Source organism: Sorex fumeus, unplaced genomic scaffold, assembly GCF_029834395.1.
Source record: "Sorex fumeus unplaced genomic scaffold, SorFum_2.1 ptg000033l, whole genome shotgun sequence".
NCBI lineage: Eukaryota > Metazoa > Chordata > Mammalia > Eulipotyphla > Soricidae > Sorex > Sorex fumeus.
This window is the reverse complement of record NW_026606090.1, coordinates 11,334,411-11,356,210: the sequence shown is the minus strand read 5'-3', so window position 1 is coordinate 11,356,210 and position 21,800 is coordinate 11,334,411. Positions and strand designations below refer to the sequence as shown.

General features: G+C 40.5%; 1 protein-coding gene across 1 annotated transcript in view; it reads right to left on the bottom strand.

Moving 5' to 3' along the window:
• The window catches only part of COL25A1 (collagen type XXV alpha 1 chain), a 457,778-nt gene that overhangs the window by 87,024 nt on the left and 348,954 nt on the right, over positions 1–21,800 (bottom strand). The window contains exons 11-12 of the mRNA XM_056116824.1: positions 7,825–7,851; positions 4,871–4,915 (exon numbers count right to left, since the gene is read on the bottom strand). Of these exons, the coding sequence (XP_055972799.1) occupies positions 4,871–4,915; positions 7,825–7,851 (72 nt within the window). The remainder of the gene's footprint in view (positions 1–4,870; positions 4,916–7,824; positions 7,852–21,800) is intronic.

The following is a 21,800-nucleotide window of genomic DNA, read 5'->3' as shown; positions in this document are numbered from 1 at the left end:
TGAAGATTAATGTCAGCGAAAAGCTGTATCCATCCATGGATAAGAGATGAAAAGGATCTCGAAATACCAAACTATAAGCTAATTAAAATTTAATGTGACTTAAAAATAAAGTCACAGCTATCTGGGATAGATTCATAGATGCGATACTATCAATTTTTAATTTATAATCGATTCTGAACTTTTCAAAGTGATAAATACTGGAAAACTCTTGAAAAACATACAAAAAAGAGGTCATTTGATATTTATCTTTTGCTTTGGAAACAATTTTTAGGACTTGGGGGCTGGGCCTCAGAACGTTTCAGGTTTTTGGCTCAGACACAATAATTGGCTTTTCATCCTGAAAATCTTCAGCTTTGTCTGCTAAGGGATGAGAACTAGAGCTGCATGAGTCAAGGCTGCCACTGGACTCTCCTGGGGGTCACAGTCAATGTGCTCAGTGGCTACTCTGGGCTCCCTGGGATCTGGAGGTGTCCATCCTGTACTGCTCGGGAAACCACAAAGTGCTGGGGATCAATCTGGGCCTCCTGCATGTGTTTCGCCCCTTGAGTGATTACCCTGGTCCCCCAAATCCTATTTCCTCTGTCCTCTGTGCTCGGTCTCTGGTGTTGCTCTGTCCTTTGCATGCACTGGGCCTGCTGGACTACAACGGCCTGGCTGTTCTATAGATGCTAAGCGGTGGGAAGCACAGAAAACAGTGCGAGTTCTAATTTTATCTGGTAGGCATTCACATTGTTAAAGTGCTCACATACGCACATGCCAAGAAATGCGCTAGTCAGTGGTGAATTTTGTCAAAGGGTTCTTCCATTTAAAACATAAGTCTACTACAAATTATTTTTAAAAGTCCCCAGTTCTCAAGGGACGTAAGGCTTAACTGACACTCACATATTAACCTCTGCACGTTTGATCGTGTGTGCGTGTGTGTGTGTGTGTGTGAGAGAGAGAGAGAGAGAGAGAGAGAGAGCAAGAGAGAAAGAGAGAGAGACAAAGACAGAGACAGAGATACAGAAAGAAAGAGAGAGAGAAGGAGGAAAGAGAAGGTGGAAAGAGGGGCAACTGAATTGTGGAGAACAGATAAAGCATTAATTGTACCTTTAAACCAACACAATCTATCCAGTGACAATTAAATGGGCTGGAGCGATAGCACAGCAGTAGGGCGTTTGCCTTGCACGCAGCCAACATGGCCGACCCAAGTTCGATTCCTCCGCCCCTCTCGAAGAGCCTGGCAAGCTACCGAGAGTATCTCGCCCGCACGGCAGAGCCTGGCAAGCTACCCGTGATGTATTCGACATGCCAAAGACAGTAACAACAGTCTCCAATGGAGACGTTACTAGGCCCACTCGAGCAAATCGATGATCAACGGGAGGACAGTGACAGTGACAGTGACAATTAAATAGTTTCTGTGTCCAATACAATTAGCAGGACAAGAGGGAAGCAATCAAATCTGTCCAGTACTGCTTCAGCTCTTGGAAATAAGCCCAAGCTATGGAAACAAGGGTTTCTGTAATTGGGAACAGAGGGTTCTAGAAGTTCGTTGGGATGAGACAGAGGTAGGGCTTCGAAAAAGGGAAGGGATTTAGAGATAAATGAGCCTGGCACATTTCTCATTTGACAAATGCAGGCCTCTTGGGCTCAGAGAGAAACAGAGGCTTCAAAGGCTGCACAGAGGCGGAAGAGTAGGGGTTGAGCACCCTGTACCCAGCCAGCATTCGAGGTTGTACAGTCCCGTACCTAGGAGAGGAGATGGTCTCATGCCCACATCCTCCATATTCACATGGCAACATGGCAACCGTTCAACGTGGGGCAGAATATGGGGATCAGAGCCAGGAACAGAGGCTCAGTTTTCCTCTGCTGTCACTGCCCATGTCTGTTTTCTGCCAATATAAATTCTGGCTCCTATTTCTGGTGGGAGGATGCTCTAAGCCTAACCGTGAAAACTCAGAAAGTCTCATCCTTTAGACACATATTGAACACCTATTACAAAGCACTCATCCGAGTTACCCAGTGAATACTGCAACGTCTATATTTATATTGAACTCCGGGTCTTAGAAATGTTTAACAATCTTCACCAAACAAGGGACAGAATGTGTGTATTCTCGGGTATTCTGAACCCAGAAGCTTGTGCCTTTTCATTGAAAGTGCTCACGAGCTCTTGCAAGACTAAAATGCCACATAAAGGCCAGGTTAGTGCTACAAAAGTAGTTTTTCCTCGTCCAGTTTCCTAAAGAACTGTAAGACCTTAACAATCTTTAGTAATGTATATTAACAATCAGGTGACACGTATGGAATGGAAGACAAGACTTCATAAACAGGCAGCACCAAGCTTACTGTCCAGAAAAATAGTCACCAGTTTTATGTCAGAAAGGACAGAGAAGTTTCTAATGGAAAAGAAAATATTTTCTTAGAATAATTCACTTTTCTTTCTTTTTTTTTTTAGGCAAAAATCTTTTATTTTCAAGTTGCTATCTGCCACTTTTGGGTGGTTAAGATATCATGTATATCTGTAACCATTGTCTGAAAACTATTTTATAAACACCCACTGCACTTCTTTGGAGAAAATGAAATTGTAATGTGGAAAAAAATACTTTGCCAAGACAGTTTAAGTGTACTGAGATGCTTTTTAAAAATTATGATGCCATTATAAACCCTTAGAAAAAAACAAATTCTAGAGATCTAAGACATATTTCATATGTTTCAAGTATAAAATTATTTTTCTAGTTCCAACTGAGTTTTTATTGTTGAAATGCTGGCATAATGGAGACTCAGCCATGTTCGCATTTTATCATCCTAAAGATGGCACAGAAAGCATTACAAGTGTTAGGTAATCACTAGGATACACAAAGTTTTAGGGTAAGTTCTATGGGGTAGGAAAAACTATTTTACATGACATTTTTGCTGTACTTCATAAAGGAAGAAAATCATTTAACTTCCCTAGGTTTTATAGGAAGCAATTTAAAATGCCACAACGATTATAATAAGACATAAAACTGCAAATATTAGCTGTCTATTTGCTTGAAATATAATTTAAAGTGGGTGACTAGGACAAGAAAATGTCACATTCCTTTTTCTTGCTAGGGAAATTGCATGTTTCCTTTGCAAAAATAAAGAACACGAAGTCTTTATAAGCACCGATGTGACAGTTTTAAAGTTGTGTTGTTTCAGGCTGAAAGGTTCCTATAAATGTTCATGATTGTCTCAAAGTGGAAAAAAAAAGAAACAGAGAAACAGCAAAGCCTTAACCATAGGCATGCAATTTTTGTTTTACACCAGTGTTAACAACGCTCATGCTATATTTAAATTTTGTCTTTTCTAAACACTATCTTCTCATATAATTTGCAAATCCATCTTAAAATACATATCCTTTCAACTGTTTTGCTTGTGTTTCCTTCCATCATCTACATCATTCTAAGCAGAAAAAAAAAAAACCTTTAGTCTTAGCCAGGATTTATGAAGCAAATGGAGAAGTCCAAAGCAGCCCCACCCAGGCAGTGCTCAGGGAGGACAGTGCTGGATTTGGTTTGTGGACCAAAGAATGCTATGCATGGGAACCTCAATTTCACAGGGGAGCTAAGTGGAAACAGAGAACTTCTTTTTAAAAGGCAGATGAATCAAATCTTCAGCTTCACTGGCATAAAATGAAGGAGTATTTTCACAGTCACTTAAAATTTTATCTTGTGTCTGTGTGTGAGTATCTCTCTCTGTGTGTGTGTATGTGTGTGTGTGTGTGTGCGTGAGCATCCACACTCAACACTTAACAGTGCTCAGGACTTATTCCTGGCTCGTTGGAGTCAGGGATCATCCTGGTGGAGCTTGGGGACCGCACCCCAACTGGCTCCAGCAAGGCAAACATCCTTGCTCCTGTTATCTCTCTGGCGTCTACTTTTAAGACTTTTAAACTCAGTTATCCTCCTTTTGGGATTTACTGGGTGGAAACTTTCTACTTTCTCTTTAACAGTTGAGGAAACCACAGCCAGAGAAGGTACAGGCTGCCCAGACCCAGCTTCAGCAGCTTCGGCTTCAGCACTCAGCAGGTTTTGAGCTACGAATATTTGTAACACTTGGGAAGAAAGATGGGCAGGACGGAAGTCCCTAGGAGGCTGCCGCTGCTTGCAAGGGTTGGGCTGCTACTGATTTCATAATTCAGTTCCGGGTGCCTGGACCGAAAGCGTTGGGTGGCAGCATTTCAAAGACTGGTCCCAAAGATCTAAGGGAGACAGTCCCTTGCTTGGCCTTCTGGCTCCTGGCAGTCTGGCGCGGCTGCGGGCTGTGGGTTTTGCCAGCCGCCACAGCGGCTTTCCTGATCTCCGCAGAGGATCCAAACGGAAGAACCAGCCAGAGCGTGAGCAACACAGGCTGGCAGACCCCACAGTAGCGCTAGCTGCCCTGTCAACCTAGGAAGCATGTCACAGGGATAAATGCACACAGACACATAGAGAGACCTATGCCCCCCCTTTCTTAACCTTATTTTTTCCCCCTTACTATTATTGACAACACAGTAAAAGTGCCTTATCAGAACCCAGTCCATTTAATTTCTAATTTTGCTTAAGAGTTAAAAAAGCTCATTTAAGAAAAGTCCAATCAATTCCCTCTGCATGACTACAATTTAGTTAAACATATCACCTCCCTACTCCATGCATGATTTTGATAAAGAAATGGTTGCATCATATTCATAAGATCAAATCAAAATAAAATTTTCTAAGGGTTTCTATTTCAGGTACCTTTTAAAATTAAAAAAAATGCATGATTTCCCTATATTAAAAAATATCTGTGCTGTTTTTATAAACTCAAATCAATATTAACATTATTGACTGGGATGATTTGTGATTTTAAATCTCTTCAATTAATTACAAATACTTTGCTCAATAGAACTCACCTTTTGCCCATTCAGCCCTTGAAGTCCAGGTGCTCCAACAGAGCCCTAAGGAGACAGAATAGAAGATGAAGCTGATTGCAATAATACAAGGTATTTCTATATGTAAATACCACAAAAAGGTAACTACCATTTTCCCTGCTATTTGTCAAGTAAGAGCCCCAGGTTGTATGCCCAAATTGTTTGCATTATGCATTTTTTAAAAACTAGACATTTAGGGTGTACATGTAAGTGTGAGTGTACATGTAAGTGTACATGAAAGTCTGTCTTTCAAGGTAGAAAAGAAAAGACAACAAATATTCAGGACTGAGCAGGCACAACAAAACTTCTATACATAAGAGTGTGTGTGTGTGTGTGTGCGCGCACGTGTGTGTAAGTGTGTGTGTGTGTGTGCATGATAACATAGTTAGCGGTCACATGTTAAACTCAGGTGATCATACATGGTGAGGAGCTGAGAAGAAGAAAGCTGACAGAGTATGACATTTAACTGGGTACAGAAACATTAACACATGTTTTCAAACTGTGATGTCATTTCCCTCCAGTCACCTTTCTTTCAGACTCTGGAGAAACCATTTAAAAAAAAAATTTCCTCTTCTTCGTCTAACACTAGAAAACAGATTTTTCTTGGTAGATGCATGATATTGAGTTTCTTCATTAATAATGAAAATAAGTTTTCTAAGAAAGTAATTATGCACCTAAAACTGCTCTGAAAATAAAGTGCATTAAACATACAGTCATTATATGCAAAAGAAACTGAGTTCCTTAGAGCCTAGTTCCTTAGAGCATTCTGTGATTATTCTGAGTGGGCCATTAAAAGACTTCCTGAAGCCTGCGGCAGTAAGTTTATCCAGGCCCTATGTGGATTAGGGTAGCTTTACAATTTCACACCAAGCTTAATAGAGACATTATTGCACAGGACAAAGTGTTCCTATACACAACTTGTACCCACTCACTGGCTTTTACTTTGTAGGATTATGTTTCAACAGATGCCACATGCCCAGTGCTTGGGGGATTAAAAAGTCTCTCTCTTTGATGGATTCCAAAGATAAAGAATAATAACTTTTCCACCTGTTACGATACAATTGTCTTTAGTTTACTGCAGGCTAAAAATCCCTTTCCCCCCTTATAGACAAAAAGAATAGGGATCGGGACAGTGATATTTTTATTGCCCAACGACCATCTACCTGTTAGGAATACATTTACTGCTACTGTAGTCCTCGTGCAGTTTTATTTTTTGATTATGATATATATTATGGATAATATTTTTATCATTTATTTTTTTCATTGAATTACAGTGATATTCACATTTACAGAGTTGTTCATGGTTTGATTTAAGTCATATAATGTTCTGACACCCATCCCTTCACCAGCTGCATTTTCCCCACAATCAATGGTCCCAGTTTCCCTCCCGGTCCTTGCCCCCCTGCCATTTTGGCAGGCACTTTTCTTCTTTCTCTGTCTCTGTCTTTCTTTTTTAGTCTTATACGGATAATGGTTCTTTTTTGGTTCGCAATACAGATAATGAAAGGTATCAGGTATGTCCCTTAACCTAGTTTCAATACTCAGTTCCTGTCTATCACTGACCAAGCAAGTGGAAGCAAAGATAAACAAATGGGACTACATGAAACTAAGAAGCCTTTGCAGCTCAAAAGAAATGGTGCCTAAGATACAAAGACAGTCCACAGAATGAGAAAAATTATTTACCCAGTATCCATCTGATAAAGGATTAATATCAAAATTATATAGAACAATGGTTGAAATTTACAAGAAAAAAAAACCCAACCCCATTAAAAAATGGGGAGAGGAAGTAAACAGAAACTTCCTCAAAGAAGAAATTCAAATGGACAAAAGGCACATGAAAAAATATTCTACATCACTAATCGTCAGAAAGATGCAAATCAAAACAACAATGAGATATCATCTCACACCATAGAGATTGGCACGCATCCAAAAGAACAAGAACAACCAGTGCTGGCACAGATGTGGGGAGAAAGGGACTCTCCTTCACTGTTGGTGTGAATACCGACTGGTCCAATCTCTTTGAAAACAATATGAACATTCCTCAAAAAACTAGAAATTGAGCTCTCATTTGACCACTCTCACAGTAATACCACTTCTGGGAATATACTTTTTGGGCCCAAAAATACACAGCAGAAACATCATCTGCACTTAGATGTTCACTGTAGCACTGTTCACAATAGCCAAAATCTGGAAACAACCTGAGTGCCTGAGAACAGACAACTAGATAAAGAAATGACTGGATAATGGTACATCTACACAGTGGAATACTATGCAACCATAAGGAAGACTGGAGTCATGAAATTTGCTTATAAATGGATGGACATGAAGAGTATCATGCACAAGAGTATGTGTGGGGCAACGAACAGTTAGGATAGATAAGGGACCAACATGACAGTAATAGTCTGATGCAGTTTTAGAAGTGCTCGAGCCTCTCTCCAGAATCTAAGGGTCAACTTCGAGGACTGTGATAACACTGCAAAGGCAATCAGAAAGTTACCGTTGAGTTTCCCACAGTTGAGGAAGACACTAGCGAGTCACTGACAGACAGTAATCCTGTAAGGACATCCTTTGTTCTCATGAATTTGATGGTCTTTGGCGTCAGAAACTGGAGCAAGGCCACATATTTGATCTGGAGTGTCATGGAACCCTTCCCATTCTAAGTTTCAGTCACAAATGCTTTACCAGTATTTGAATTAAAAATTCAATTACCTACACACTTGGCAGACAGCTTAAAAGAGTCTGCTCTGGATTTATTGGCTTTTCTATAAGGGAGTCGACCAGACATGAGTGGCTCACTTTATATGATTATATTTTTAGAAGGCAGAATGCAGATGGCAGACAGGTCCAGCATGGCTAACAGCAGCTAAATCCATACGCACTCAGACTAGCTGTAGGCACTAGGCAGAATGACCTCCACAGTACTGTTCATACTCTACCTTTTGTCCAGGAGGGCCCAATGGTCCCTAAAAAAAGATAAACAATTCAATTATCATAAAATGGTAATGGTTTTAAGCTTACACAACCATACTGGCTAAGGTTCTCTTTGCCCTACTGAAATAGCAGCTGTTTTATACATCAAGGAAAATGAACACTTTCAGTTGGAAGAACACAATGGATCTCCCCTCTTGTTCTCTTGAATATCATTAAGAATATGCGATAGGATTATGATTTTTCCTTTATAAAAGAATCTTTGCTGTTCCACTTCACCTTCTTCTTCAAATACCTGCAAACAATCCATTTAGGGAGGCTGGGGAAGCTGCTTCCAGAAGTGGTTATAACACAATGCCATTTCTCAGCAACGGACATGTTGTATGACTTCTGCAGAACTCCAATAAGAGGAATTGCAAAGGAAATATCTGAGGAGTTTCAGGAAGAGATTTTTTGTTCTATTCTTTCTCTTGTGATATATGGTCAAAAAGACCTGAACAAAATCATGTTTACAAGTGACTGAGGGGTGTGCAGGTAACCTCTGGTGTACCACAAAGGAACGAGACACCGTTGGCGTTTGGTTCAATGATCATACTGGGCAGGGAAGGGTGGGAGGGGAAAATTACAATTCTCAGGAAGATTGGGAATAGTTAAGGAGAAATATAACAGTTTTGAGATTTAGCAGATTTATTTATTTTTTAACCACAAAGCCCATGATGGGATTCTGTAGATTTTATTTAGAAGAGGACACAACTTTGGGATGGTAGAAAAGGACAGAAAGAATACAATTATAATTCTGACTATGCACATGTTTTAAAATTCTTTTCTTCCAACTCTTTTCCAAAAACCTTAATTTTAGCAAAATTATGATTTCCTGCAAAAAGCTTTGTATTTCAAGGAATGAAGAGATAGGACAGTGGATTGGGCACTTGCCTTGCATACAGCTGACCTAGGTTCTATCTCCAGCACCCCATTAGTTCCCTTGAGCCCACCAGGCATGGTCCCTGAGCAGAGCCAGGAGTAAGCCTACATTGCTGAATGTGGCCCAAAAGCAAGCAAACAAATAAAACTCTTTATTTAATTGCACTTAACAAAGGGCTAGATTATTTTCATTGTGTGGCCTTTCAGTTAATCGTCAGCTTCCTTGTCTGTGGCAGTTAATAGAATATCATGGTTATTGGAGGAAGAATTGGTCATGGGTATTTTTAGTTAAAAGTTTGGACTGGAAGGCTATGAGGGCTGGTCCAAGGTAGGGAGTTGTCACAAAGGCAGAGGGGAAGGGCAGTTAAGACAGAGAAGGGATCTCGATGACAATGATAGTTGGAAATGATCACTATGGACAAGAACTGAGTACTGAAAGGAGGTAAAGTGATTTGCATGGTACCCTCTCAGTAACAGTATCGCAAACCACAGGGTATAAAAGGAAAATAAGAGAGGGAAAGAGAGAGAAAAAGAGAGAATGAGAGAAAGGCACAGACAGACAGACAGACAGAGACAGAGAGTGGGAGAGAGAGGAGTAACTGCCATAGAGGTAGGCTGCAGGTACGGTACAGGGAGGGAAACTGGAGACATCTATGGTGGGAAATGTGCACTGGTGAAAGGATGGGTGTGGCTCATTTTATATGACTGTATTCTTAGAAGGGAGAATGTAGAAGGCAGACAAGTCCAGCATGGCTAACAGCAGCTAAATCCATGCACGCTCGCATTAGTTGGAGGCACTGGGCATGATTACCTTGTATGGAACATTGTAGGACCAAAAGTGAATCATGGACAACTTTGTAACTATCTAGCTCACAGTGATTCATTAAAAAAATGGGACTGGACAGATAGTACAGCAGGTGGGGTGCTTGCCTTGCATGTAGCTGACCTGGGTTTGATTTCTGCCATCTCATACGGTCCCCTGAGCAATGCCAGGAATGATGTTTGAGCACATATATATTCTGGCATGACTTCCCTCCCCCATACACACACAGTCTTTAGGAGCACGCAGAGAATATTTGCCTCTGAATCATGAGCCTTCACAGGAAGGCCCACAATATAGTGTGAATTCTATTTCTGCACACAATCAATTGGAGGGAGTTGACAGTTCTCTGTGCAATACCACTTTATGCATCCCTTCTGGGTTTCCTCAGCTAGCTTCTCAATTAGCCGGCTATCTGATGCATCCCTGGGTCAGACACTGTCCTGACATCTCTCACTCCTTCTAGGGAACTTTCTTTCTATTTTAGATCTTGTGGGGAATGAACATGCGATCAGGTGTAAATTCCCTTGCAATCATGCCTCTCATCAATTCAAATCCGTGGGGGCCTCTATTAGAGGCAGGAGAGGGTCTCCTGTCGCGGGCGAACGCGCCCAGTGGACTCTGGAATCCATCCTTCCCTCCACCCTTAGGGATCTTTCTCAATCAATTATCCCTGCATCCGTATCAGAGCCTCAGCTCGACACTGGGCCGTTCCCCTCTGCACATAAACATATTTAATCATTTCCTTACTTGGGCAAATTGTTTGGGAAGTCAATGTTAATGCAAAAGAAAGACAGAATCTGAAGCCATGGTGTTAGGAGATCTGAGTGAAAAGACTTGGTTTATCATTGTCAGTGATTCCATTTCCCCAAGTGTCTCCAGAGGATTTCATTTCTTAAAATGTTGATGTTAGAAAGGAAATCATAAAACAAAAAATACACAAATTCAATGTTTGCATCGAGAATGTATATGCTCAATTCAAAAAAGGTTTGTTTCCCATTAGAAACCCAACTTTGACACTTGAAGAAAAAACATTGTTCACTAAAATTTGATCTTTTATTACACTGAAGTGGAACCCTGCAAAGGAATTATTTTAGATGAAAATCAGAGCTTGTAAACAAAACGTTTTAACTACAAGTTAACAAATCTGGTATCTTTTGATTCGGTCTCTGGCATGAACACATTAAATCCAAAATTTAGAAAGACTACTCAAAGCTCTGAAATCCATGAAATTGTATTTGTTGTAGATTTTAACACAATATTTTATAATTCAAAAGATAGCCACAAAGAAAATATTTTCTTTAACTGTTAGAAAACCTTCTAGTTTTCCTAAACTCCCAAACAAAAGCAGTCTTGAAAATACAACATTCATTTTGAATTGTGAGTATGTCTTGTATATTATTCATAACTATATTATTCATCCATATTGCCAAGGATATATTCAGAGCTACCAAAAATGTGCAATATGTCTTTGATCTCGCAGGCAGAAAAAGCTGGAGGAAGCCAAGAACAGTGTCATTGATTACCAGGAGAGGAGTGGGAATAAAGAAGCGCTGACTATAATGCACAGACATACATTTGAGTAAGCATGAAAACATGCACACATGTTCACATGCACACACAAGCACACACATGCAGAAACACAACAGTTGAAAACACTGTGTTACTGATCAGGATTTTTCCTGTATTCATATGTTTTAGGATCCTTTCATTACTAATCATATATCTGTGATATTATGGTCATTAAAATCATTTACAAATGACGGCCTCACTGAGAAACAATTGATTTCTGAAATTAGGGCATACAGCCACAAATTCAGATACGATAGCACAGCAGTAGGGCGTTTGCCTTGCACGCAGCCAACATGGCCGACCCAAGTTCGATTCCTCCGCCCCTTTTGGAGAGCCCGGCAAGCTACCGAGAGTATCTCGCCCGCACGGCAGAGCCTGGCGAGCTCCCTATGACGTATTCGATATGCCAAACACAGTAACAACAAAGTCTCCAATGGAGACATTACTGGGCCCGCTCGAGCAAATCGATGATCAACGGGAGGGCCTTTACTTACTTTACTTTACTTTACATTTCCTTAGCTTTGAGATTTCTAAAACAGCTGTGTATCCACAAAGTGTTATATGCCAAGTGCCATAGAACTTCTCACTAACTTATCTAATCTTAAAATTATTTATATTCTCAACACATATAAAACTTGGGTGAAGTATGTGATACTTAATTATTCAGCAGACAAATAACTGCTTCCTATTATTTCAGAATTGGAGTGATAGCACAGCAGATAGGGTGTTTGCCTTGCACGTGGATGACCCAAGTTTGATTCCTCCGCCCCTCTCAGAGAGCCCGGCAAGCTACCCAGAGTACAGCAAAGCCTGGCAAGCTTCCCGTGATGTATTTGATATGCCAAACACAGTAACAAGTCTCACCTTACTGGTGCCCACTCGAGCAAATCAATGAACAATGGGAGGACAGTGCTACAGTACTACAGTCAATGGTTTTAATGTTCTAATATTTCTAAAAAAAAGTTCTATCAAATATGTCTTCTAAAACAGAGTGAAACACCATTTTGCAAATCAATAGGTTATTTCTAATTTGGATCTTTTCTTGGCCAGCATATTTATATTTGACAACCAAGAAGAAAATAATCTAGTTTCTAAACTAGATTATCTTCTTCATGAGTATCTCAAGATTAAAATGATGTGACACAGACTCTCAAGATATTAAGTTAGATCTCTTTAAATTTAATTCTAGAAGTGTCTACTGGGGATAACAACTCAAAGTAAAAAGTTCTGATTAGATAAAGATATGGGTATAAATAGGGAAAAACAAATCCCTGAGATACAAAAAAAAAAAAAAATCAGAAAAAAAGGGGTATTGGGATTAAAAAAAAAGTTGGGGAAAGATTCAAAGGAACCATTTCTGAGAAAAATTTCTTTTGGGTGTTAAAAAAAGCCAGTAAATAAACATCTAAGAAAAATTCTGAAAAAAGAGGATTATTGGGTATAAATGAACTTGCAAGTTCAGCAGAAAATTCAGATGAAATTAGTATGGAGGTGTAATTAAACAACAGAAAAAACACTCTGACAAACAAAATTGGAAGAAAATACCTTTAGGAAGTAAAGAACTTGAGGGCAAAAGTCCAAGAGGAGCAGATACTTTCGAAAAATATCCATTAGGTATTAAAAATAAAAACTGAGGAGAAAAGTCTCAAGAAACAAATTCTGAGCAAAAATGTTAATAAAGAAACTGAAGCAAAAATCTAAAAACAAATCCTAAGGAAAAATGTATTTGGATATAAAGGCTCTATGGAGAAAAGACTAAGAGGCATATTTTCTGAATAAACGTCCTCTGGGTAAAATAGACGTGAGCAGAAAACTCTTTGAAAAGCAAATTGTCAAGAAAAGTGTCTACTCACTCTAAAGAAACTGAAAAGAAAAAAATATCACTGAAGCAAATTCTGAGATAAATTTATACTTGGAGCAAAAATCATAGGAGAAAAACTTCTGAACACAAAAGTGGAGAAAATGTATAGGTATAAAGAAACTGGGGAGAAAATCCTGAAAACAAATTATTAGGGGAAATGTCTTATAATTATAAAGAAGTAGAGGAGAAAACTCTCTAAGGAGAAAACTCTGAGGAAAAAATCGTTATTGGTGCAAGTCTGAGGAGAAATTCCATGAAGAAAAATTTCTAAGGAAAACAATGTCCTTTGTGTATCACAAATAAGCAGAAAAAAAAAAAAGACTTGGGAGTAAATTCTAAGAGCATTTTCTGCTGGTAGAACAAAACCTGAATGGGAAACCTTTTAGGGAAAACATGGAGGAAGTATTTATTGACAAAAGAAACTGAGGACTGAATAAATTTTAAATTGTATAGGGAGAAGGGACTGGACTACACCTGACATTGCTCAGTTTACTCCTGGCTTTGTGTTCAGGGATCACTCCTGAGAGTTTTCAGGGGATTATATGCAGTGCCTGAGACTGAACCCAGGTTGGCCACATGCATGGTTAGGATTTAACCCACTGTGCTATTCCTTGGGCACCCAAGAAATAAAATAAAAATAAAAATAAATAAAGGCCCTCCCGTTGATCGCCGATTTGCTCGAGCGGGCCCAGTAACATCTCCATTGGAGACTTTGTTGTTACTGTGTTTGGCATATCGAATACTCTCGGTAGCTTGCCAGGCTCTCCGAGAGGGGCGGAGGAATCGAACTCGGGTCGGCCATGTTGGCCGCTTGTAAGGCGAACGCCCTACCGCTGTGCTATCACTCCAGCCCAAGAAATAAATTCTGAGGAAAAAAATATCTTTTGGGTATAAAGAACCCAAACAGAAAACTGAATAAAATATTCTGAGGTAAAATGTCTTCCAAGAGCAAAGAATCTGCGAATAGTTTCCTTGTTTCAAGAATAAATATCTACAAGAACAAAGTCTGAGGGAAATGATTTTGGGGTGCAAGAAATTTATGGGAAAAAATTTCTCAGGAGCAAATCTGAGGTAAAATATCCTTTGGGTGTAAAAAATAGAGAAAATCTTCTATAGAACAAATTCTAAAAAAATATATGTCTATTGGATACTGCAAACCTTAAAACTCAGGAAAAATTTCTGAGCAGAACTATATTCAGAAGTTAATAACCTGAGGAGGAAGTCATGAAAAATTAAAGTCTATTGAGAGTGAAGAACCTAGAGAAAACTCCCTGAGAGACAGATTAGAAAACTCTCTGAGAGCCAGACTAGAAATGTTAAATATAAAGTAACGTTAAATATAAATATTAATATTAATATTAATATTGATATTAGTAGTAAAGTAAAGTAAAGGCCCTCCCGTTGATCATCGATTTTGCTCGAGCGGGCCCAGTAACGTCTCCATTGGAGACTTTGTTGTTACTGTGTCTGGCATATTGAATACTCTCGGTAGCTTGCCGGGCTCTCCGAGAGAGGCGGAGGAATCGAACTCGGGTTGGCCATGTTGGCTGCGTGCAAGGCAGACGCCCTACCCGCTAATGTTAAATATAAAGTAACTGAAGAGAAAACCCTCTTAGGGGTAAATTCTGGGGGGAAACAATTTCTGATACTGAAGGTGATCCTAAAATTCACACCTGAAATTTCTGAGCAGAAATATTAAGTACAAATAATTAGAGGTGAAAACTCTTGAGGGGAAAATTCTAATATATATTGGTACAAAAGGGGAAATGGAGAAATTTTATAGGGACAACAGTTACAGGGTGTGAAGACTCTTTAGAGAAAACTCTTCAATCCTGAGGCCATTGTACTGTTGAGCATTAACAGTCCATTAGGTATTAAGCATCTGAAGAGAAAACTCTGAGGAAAACATTTTAGGAGGAAAGTCCATTTTTACTAAAGTGCCACTAAATTAGTTCATCAATATAGTTAGTTTCATGATGACAAATTTGAGTTTTTTAATGGTAGGATTTTATAGTGGGTATAACTTTATCAAAGGAAAACAGATGAATCAGTTCCAAATTCTGTGTGGATTCACAACCTCTTTTATCTGTCAACACTTTTCATACATTGTATTGACAAGGCTGTCAATACAAAACCTTCCATACTATACTGTCAATACAATGTTTCATGATCTTTTAGAATAGATCTTGGAGTCACATGCAACTTAAATACTATCAACAAGCGAAAACTTTCACAGATTAATGATTGTCTTCATTCCCTCTCATCCTCTATATTCCATTTCTAAAGATCATGTAAATTATCAGATAGCAAAAGGAGAACAACTAAGTTAAAGAAATGTGATGGTTCCCACTTGGTGACTGTGGTACTAAAAGAGTATTGTTTGGGGGTTATCCCCTTAATCCCTGGTTCCAGTTTCCCAGGTATGACTAACTTTATCTGCTTCTTTTTGTTGATGCTCTTTGGCCAGGCCCTTTTCTCTTCCACTTAGTTAACAGACATCCAGAGGAAGGCAACTATGTCTTCTGTCTCACCAACTGCTATTTACACAACTGCGTGAGTGAGCATTTCACAAAAGAAAAGCATTTGTATCTTCCTTCTGCTGAGAAATCCCTCACTGCCTTTCCAACAGCTTCTGAGAAAAATCCAAGCTCTCTCCTGGTTGCTCTTCACTCCCAAAGTCTTGTGCTCTCCCCCAACACCTCTGCCTCTCTGGCACTCTGCTCCTGTCCTGAATATGCTTTGTTTTCTCTGATCCTTTATTCAGTTCCCAGCCCACAATTTAAAGTTCAGTGGTCCCTTTCTTGGAACCTAACTTTTTGTTTCCAAAGTGCCTCTACAACTTCTTCCCATGGGGTTTAACAACTAGTTAAACGACTAGCTCAAAAACTCATTTAACAGCACTCTAGCTGTTTTTGTTACTTCTCTTTCCCTCTCAGCTCCTTTATTACGCACAATGATTTCTCACAGAGTTCTTAGAAATCCACTTTTTCATGAATCCACCTAATAGTGCTCCTGTGTCCACTCAGTGTCAGGCCATACACCAGGGATGGAAGAAAGAGCTAGAAACAATAGAAGTTAAAACACATAAGACCCTCCTGGATTTTATATCCTGGTGAACAGAGAAAGACACTAAATCAATGAAATAGTCATGTAAAATGATAAGGGCTAAAGAAAATAGGACGACATGGACCAGGAGAAGCACACACAAGATTTTAAGTAGGAGGGCGGGTGGAAGTCAGTCTTCACTCAGGGAAATGGACTTAGGACAGAAACTGGAAGGATGACAGGTATAGTCATACATATAGTGGAGAAAGGCTCCAATCAGGTGTAAAGGCCAAGAAGCGGTCCAAAAAAACTCGGAAGAGTTAGGCTAAGGGAGATAGCTAGAGAGAGTGGGATGATTAGGACAGGTAGATCTTATTTATCATGCGTGTTTACTTTGAGTAGAGAAAAACTATAGGAATGGCTCGATGAATTTGGAAGGCAAATCAAGCGTCTTCTTAGCTTTAAGGTAAGAATGACAAGATTATAACCCTTGAGTTTGCCAGGGTCACGCTAACCCTATTGGCTAATTCAAACAGCTTTGAAGTGCCTTTCAAGTAAGTGGGGGAATTCAGTTTGCGGTTTCTGTATTAAAATAGCAAAGCAGAAACCACCCCTGCTACAGAGTCTCATTAACCAGGGGGACACTGTGATGTGGACAGAGCTCTGAAGGAAAGCCAGCATGCAAACGGTAGGAAAAATTACCCACCCAAGCTCATCTTCAAAGGAGGCAGTTAAGGAATGGATGTTTTGAAAGCTATTCTACATCAGCTGTATTTTTTTGGTTGTCAACATTAAGACATTCAAAAACAAAATTGCAATAAAACATTTGCTTGCCAGGTGATGGCAAGAAGAAAATAATGAATTTTTCCAACACTAACCATGTCAGCACAAATTTGATTGAGGTATTAATTACTTAAACAGGATGCAGGCTTTCTCAAACGATGTGCTTAGGATGGCCCTGGGGAGGTGTTTCAAGGCCAGTTCTGGTTGCCTGCTCTTAGGAAATGATGCTCGGGGAGGCAGGGGGTGGACACGGTTCCTGTGCTGTCCCTGACGGCTCACCGTAAAATCAGATCCTCTGAGAGCTGCTGGTCATTTCTGCATACAAGAGAATCCAAGCAGCCTCTGCTGAGAAAAAAACACAGGACCACAAAGAGGCGGCCCAGCTGCTGGGGGGAGGAATAAAAGTCTCACATTATTAAGCCACTGAAAATTATTTCCTTTTCAATTTAAGATTTGTTTCCATGGTTTCATGAAAGTTAGAGAAAAAGAAAATATTTTAAAGAGCCTGGTTTGATAACATGAAGCATCTAATTTCTGGAGTCGTAAAATGTTAGAGTCTGACTGGGGGTCAGGGCAGTACTCTAATTATAAGCTTTGGAATGGGATTATCCTGCTGAAATGCATCCTGAGCTCAGAAAATATTTAAATTGGGTTTATAGAGAGTAAATAAAAATTGGAAATAATGGAAATTTGACTTGAGGGGGGGATTCACTGAAGCTGCACTTACATAAAATTAAGTAAAACTCCATGTTCTACTTAGATGTTGGAAGAACGAAGGTCAGGGAACACAGTCTCATAGGATGATTATATGTATGTCTGGAGTATAATTCAAGGGATGTTTTACAAGATTCAGATTACATAGCTAGGGTGTGTGGAACTGCCAAAGGAGAAATGATTGGGAACAGTTTAGAGGAGGTGAGAGTGTGCTGAAATGCTTTCAGCGCAGAAGGCAATGATTTCACTGATCTGGATGGGGGGAGGGTCGGGTGGGGGCGATGAAACCGTAAGCAGGGAGAGAGCAGACTGTGTTAGTCAGAGAGCCTGGTGCAGTGACCCTGCCCTCAGCTCTTCTCAGTCAGTTTTCTACTAGTCTCACATTCTGTGACCTCCAGTGACAGAACTGGCTTCCAGCTTCTGTGTGTCCCAAGCACATTCCAACTGGTTGTAGCATTTAAATTTATTTCAATATGTACTAAATTACCTTCTTTACTAGGTAGCAAATTATCTGAGATAGATAGATAGATAGATAGATAGATAGATGTTTGCCTTGCGCGTAGCCAGCCTGGCCAAGTTGGGTTTGATTCCTCCGCCCCTCTCAAAGAGCCCGGCAAGCTACCTAGAGTATCTCGCCCGCACGGCAGAGCCTGGCAAGCTACCCGTGATGTATTCGATATGCCAAACACAGTAACAACAGTCTCCAATGGAGACATTACTGGGCCCGCTCGAGAAAATCGATGAACAACGGGAGGACAGTGACAGTGACAGTGATCTATCTATCTATCTATCTATCTATCTATCTATCTATCTATCTTTAATCTATCTTTATACACTTAGGTCCCATGTGAGTGCCTACCAGATAAATAATTTTGGACCAAACTGAAACAAACATATTAATGAATATTAAAAACAGAATTCCATGTAGCAAATTTTCTCCACTATGTTAAAACTCAGGTGATCATTACCTTTATCACTGGAAAAGGTACTGGTTTTGAGAAAGTTATTTAAGTCTCTGAGATTTTTATTTTGATCATATCATTTCATGATTTACATTATTTGAACAAGTGTTGGACTCACTTTAAGTCTATCCATAAGATGGCTGACATTATATTCGGTCATAAATACTTGAAGAAAAAAACATTAAAGTGAGTTTTTTTTTTGGAAGAATAAATTCTGATGTCTTTATCTCATGTGCTTGCTTTGGGGGAAGTATTAAACCAGAATGATTTATTTATTGGTATTTCTCAAAATCATGAGGTAGTAACCTCTTTAAGAGCTCTCTTAAAGTTCAGGAAATTAAAGAAATAATACTTTTTTTTCCTCTCCACTTGACAAAAGCAAGACCCAAGACAAAAGACTGAGCATTCCCTACACCAGCCAATTAAAGACAGACCTAGGTGTCTGAGAATCCCTGACAGAGACTCTATCCCCTCTCTACAGAGACACAAGGCCGAAATGAGCTCACTGCATCCCTTCTAACTATTTAATAAATTGTTTCTTACTGCTGAGCCCCAAATGGAAAGGACCCGGAAAGAAAGAAAAATTAACAGGCTTCTGCAGCCCTCTGTGATTAAGCAGACTTCCCCAGTGGACCATAAAGGAAACAAATTTATGGTTCACAAAGGCCCATCACCCTACCCCAACACTCAGTAAAAACCAATTTCTATCAAGTCAAGTGTAAGTGCTTTTCCGAGTTCAGACCAACAACACTGAGAAACATTAGCTGATAAAACGCCCTGGATTAACAGGACTTAAATCGAAGGCCATAATGCATGCTCACCTACGATTTAGAAGTGCTTCCTGTCCAGCACTGTCCAAGACCATATTCTGCAATGGGGCCCAGGGTCTAGATTGTTGAACCCAGTACAGCAGCCCCTAAACACGTGTGCCTAACCCTGGGATTAGTGAGGATGCAAAATTAGAAACTCAATTTTGAATACTAGTTACTTTAATTTCCTTTAGGTGTGAAGAGCCAGGCCAAGCTCATGCCCACTGTTTAGCAAAGGCAGATCCGAGAAATAAGCCTGCAATCGGATGAACTGGACTTTAACTCCATTCTACCCCTGACTTCTTTGTTCACTGTGATGTTCTTTTCTCTTTTTTGTTTTTTTGGGTTTTTTTTGCTTTCTGTTTTTTTGTTTTGCTTTTTGGGTCACACCTGGTGATGCCAGGGGTCTGCACACCTGGCTCTGCACTCAGGAATTACCCCTGGCAGTGCTCAGGGGACCATATGGGATGCAGGGAATTGAACCCGGGTCGGCTGTGTGCAAGGCAAACGCCCTACCCGCTGTGCTATTGCTCCAGCCCCACTGATGCTCTTTTCTATGATGCAAGAAACTAGATGATTACTATGATTTCTATTTTTTTTTGGCTTTTGGGGTCACACCTGGTGATGCACAGGGGCTACTCCTGCTTTTGCACTCAAGAATTAATTACTCCTGGAGGTGCTTGGGGGACCATACAGGATGCTGGGAATCAAAGCCGGGTAAGCCGCATGCAAGGCAAATGCCCAACCCGCTGTACTATTGCTCCAGTCCCTGATTTCTTTTAAATTTTTCTTTCATTCTACTTTAAAAGTAGCCACATAGAGCCACTAGAAAATGATACTGTGACTTTCTTTATCCTCAGAAAAACCAGACATTTAGTTACTCCAAATGAAGGACAGAATGAGTAGGAGAAGATGTAGAGAAAGCAAGCATGTCTGTAATAATTCTCTTGGAATTCTTCTGCCTACTCCTGCTTCTTGGCATGCAATGTCATCTGTTGGGGCAATATAGAAAGTTCTTCACAGAACAAATTTTTTATTAGTATCTGATGCATAGTTCATCTCTATAACCTGTTCAGTTTGTTGGATGCACCAAACTGTTATTTGCTGTGATGGAAAAGGCAGCTTCTGCGGGAGTTTGGAGCAGTGTGCAGATGTGTGTATGAGCGAGTAGTCTGGAAGTCCCTTTGAGTGAGGTGAATGAATGAGGCAGTTTTCTGAAGAATCCATTCAGCCACTGGACCCTGTCCATTGTCCATTGCTACGGGATTCTAGCTCTGGATCCACACAGACTGCTTAGTAACCTCGTCTGGCCGTTGTCCATTGTGTGGGGGGCCTGAGACTCCTCTTAGGGAACCAGGGAGCCTGGAGCTGGCTGCCTCAGCCTCCCTCAGGAACTGCAAGATCTCATCCTCCACAGGGGAAACAGGAGAACTGGGAAGGGTATGGATTGGGGAGCGGGGGGGGGGGGGGATGGGCCTGAACCTCCCAGAACTCAGCCAGTGAAGACAGGAGTCCTCAAGCTGAGGGGTGGAAGAGTGAGCATGGGAGCAAAGGGGGGTGGACTCAGGGCAGGGGATTCTCAAGTCTCCTCACTCGCTCTGGGACCTCCATAGACAATTCCAGACTGACAACCAGAATGATGAAATGGAGAGACCAATAACTCAGGAAGTTGATAACAGGTTTGAAGAAAGAGATACTTGTCAAGGCTTCCTTCCATTAAAATGAAGTAAAAGCAACTCACTGCATCAAATTCTTCACAGAACACATCAGTGAGCCTCTGACTGGCTCCCTAGTGGGTCTGTAATGAAAACAGTGCAGGGTGACAGGACTTTTGAGCTGGAAGGAGACTCCCATGTCACTTCAGTCTCACTCCTGTTAGAGATGACAAATGGAAGGCCCAGATAGCTTCATTTGTCTGGTATCGCTCACCCAGCTTCTGAGTGGAACCAATGTCAAAAATTGATTCAGTCTCAAGTTCAGGAAGTAAAACCAAATAAAATATCCATTCGGCCTGCTACCCTCCGCTCACACTCATGTTATGTGACTGGCCTTTGGGATCCGGGCTGAAAATGTTCCCCTGAAAATTAACATTTTGTTTCTAGGAGGCCAAACCAAATTGAAGGGAAGAACTAGTGCCATTCTCTCTCCCACCCTGAGGTGACAGTCAGGCCCCTCTATGGAAGCCCCTGCTAGGTGACCCTATACCCAAGTCCTCATGTCCACACACTTCATTGCTAATCGGACGCTGGGTGGGTAACGCAGCAAGGGAGAGGTTCTGACACACTGTGAGCTCCACAGACAGACACAGCTCACCCAGGACGGACTTCATGGAGAGCCTTAGTTCTGCTAAGATGACTGTGGTCAGAACATGATGACCACTCAATACCTCTATTGCAAACCATAACACCCTTAAGGAAAGAGAAAACAAAAGGGAATGCCCTGCCACAGAGGAGAAGCATGGTGGGAGGTGGGGTGGAGGTGGATGTGAGGGCTAATG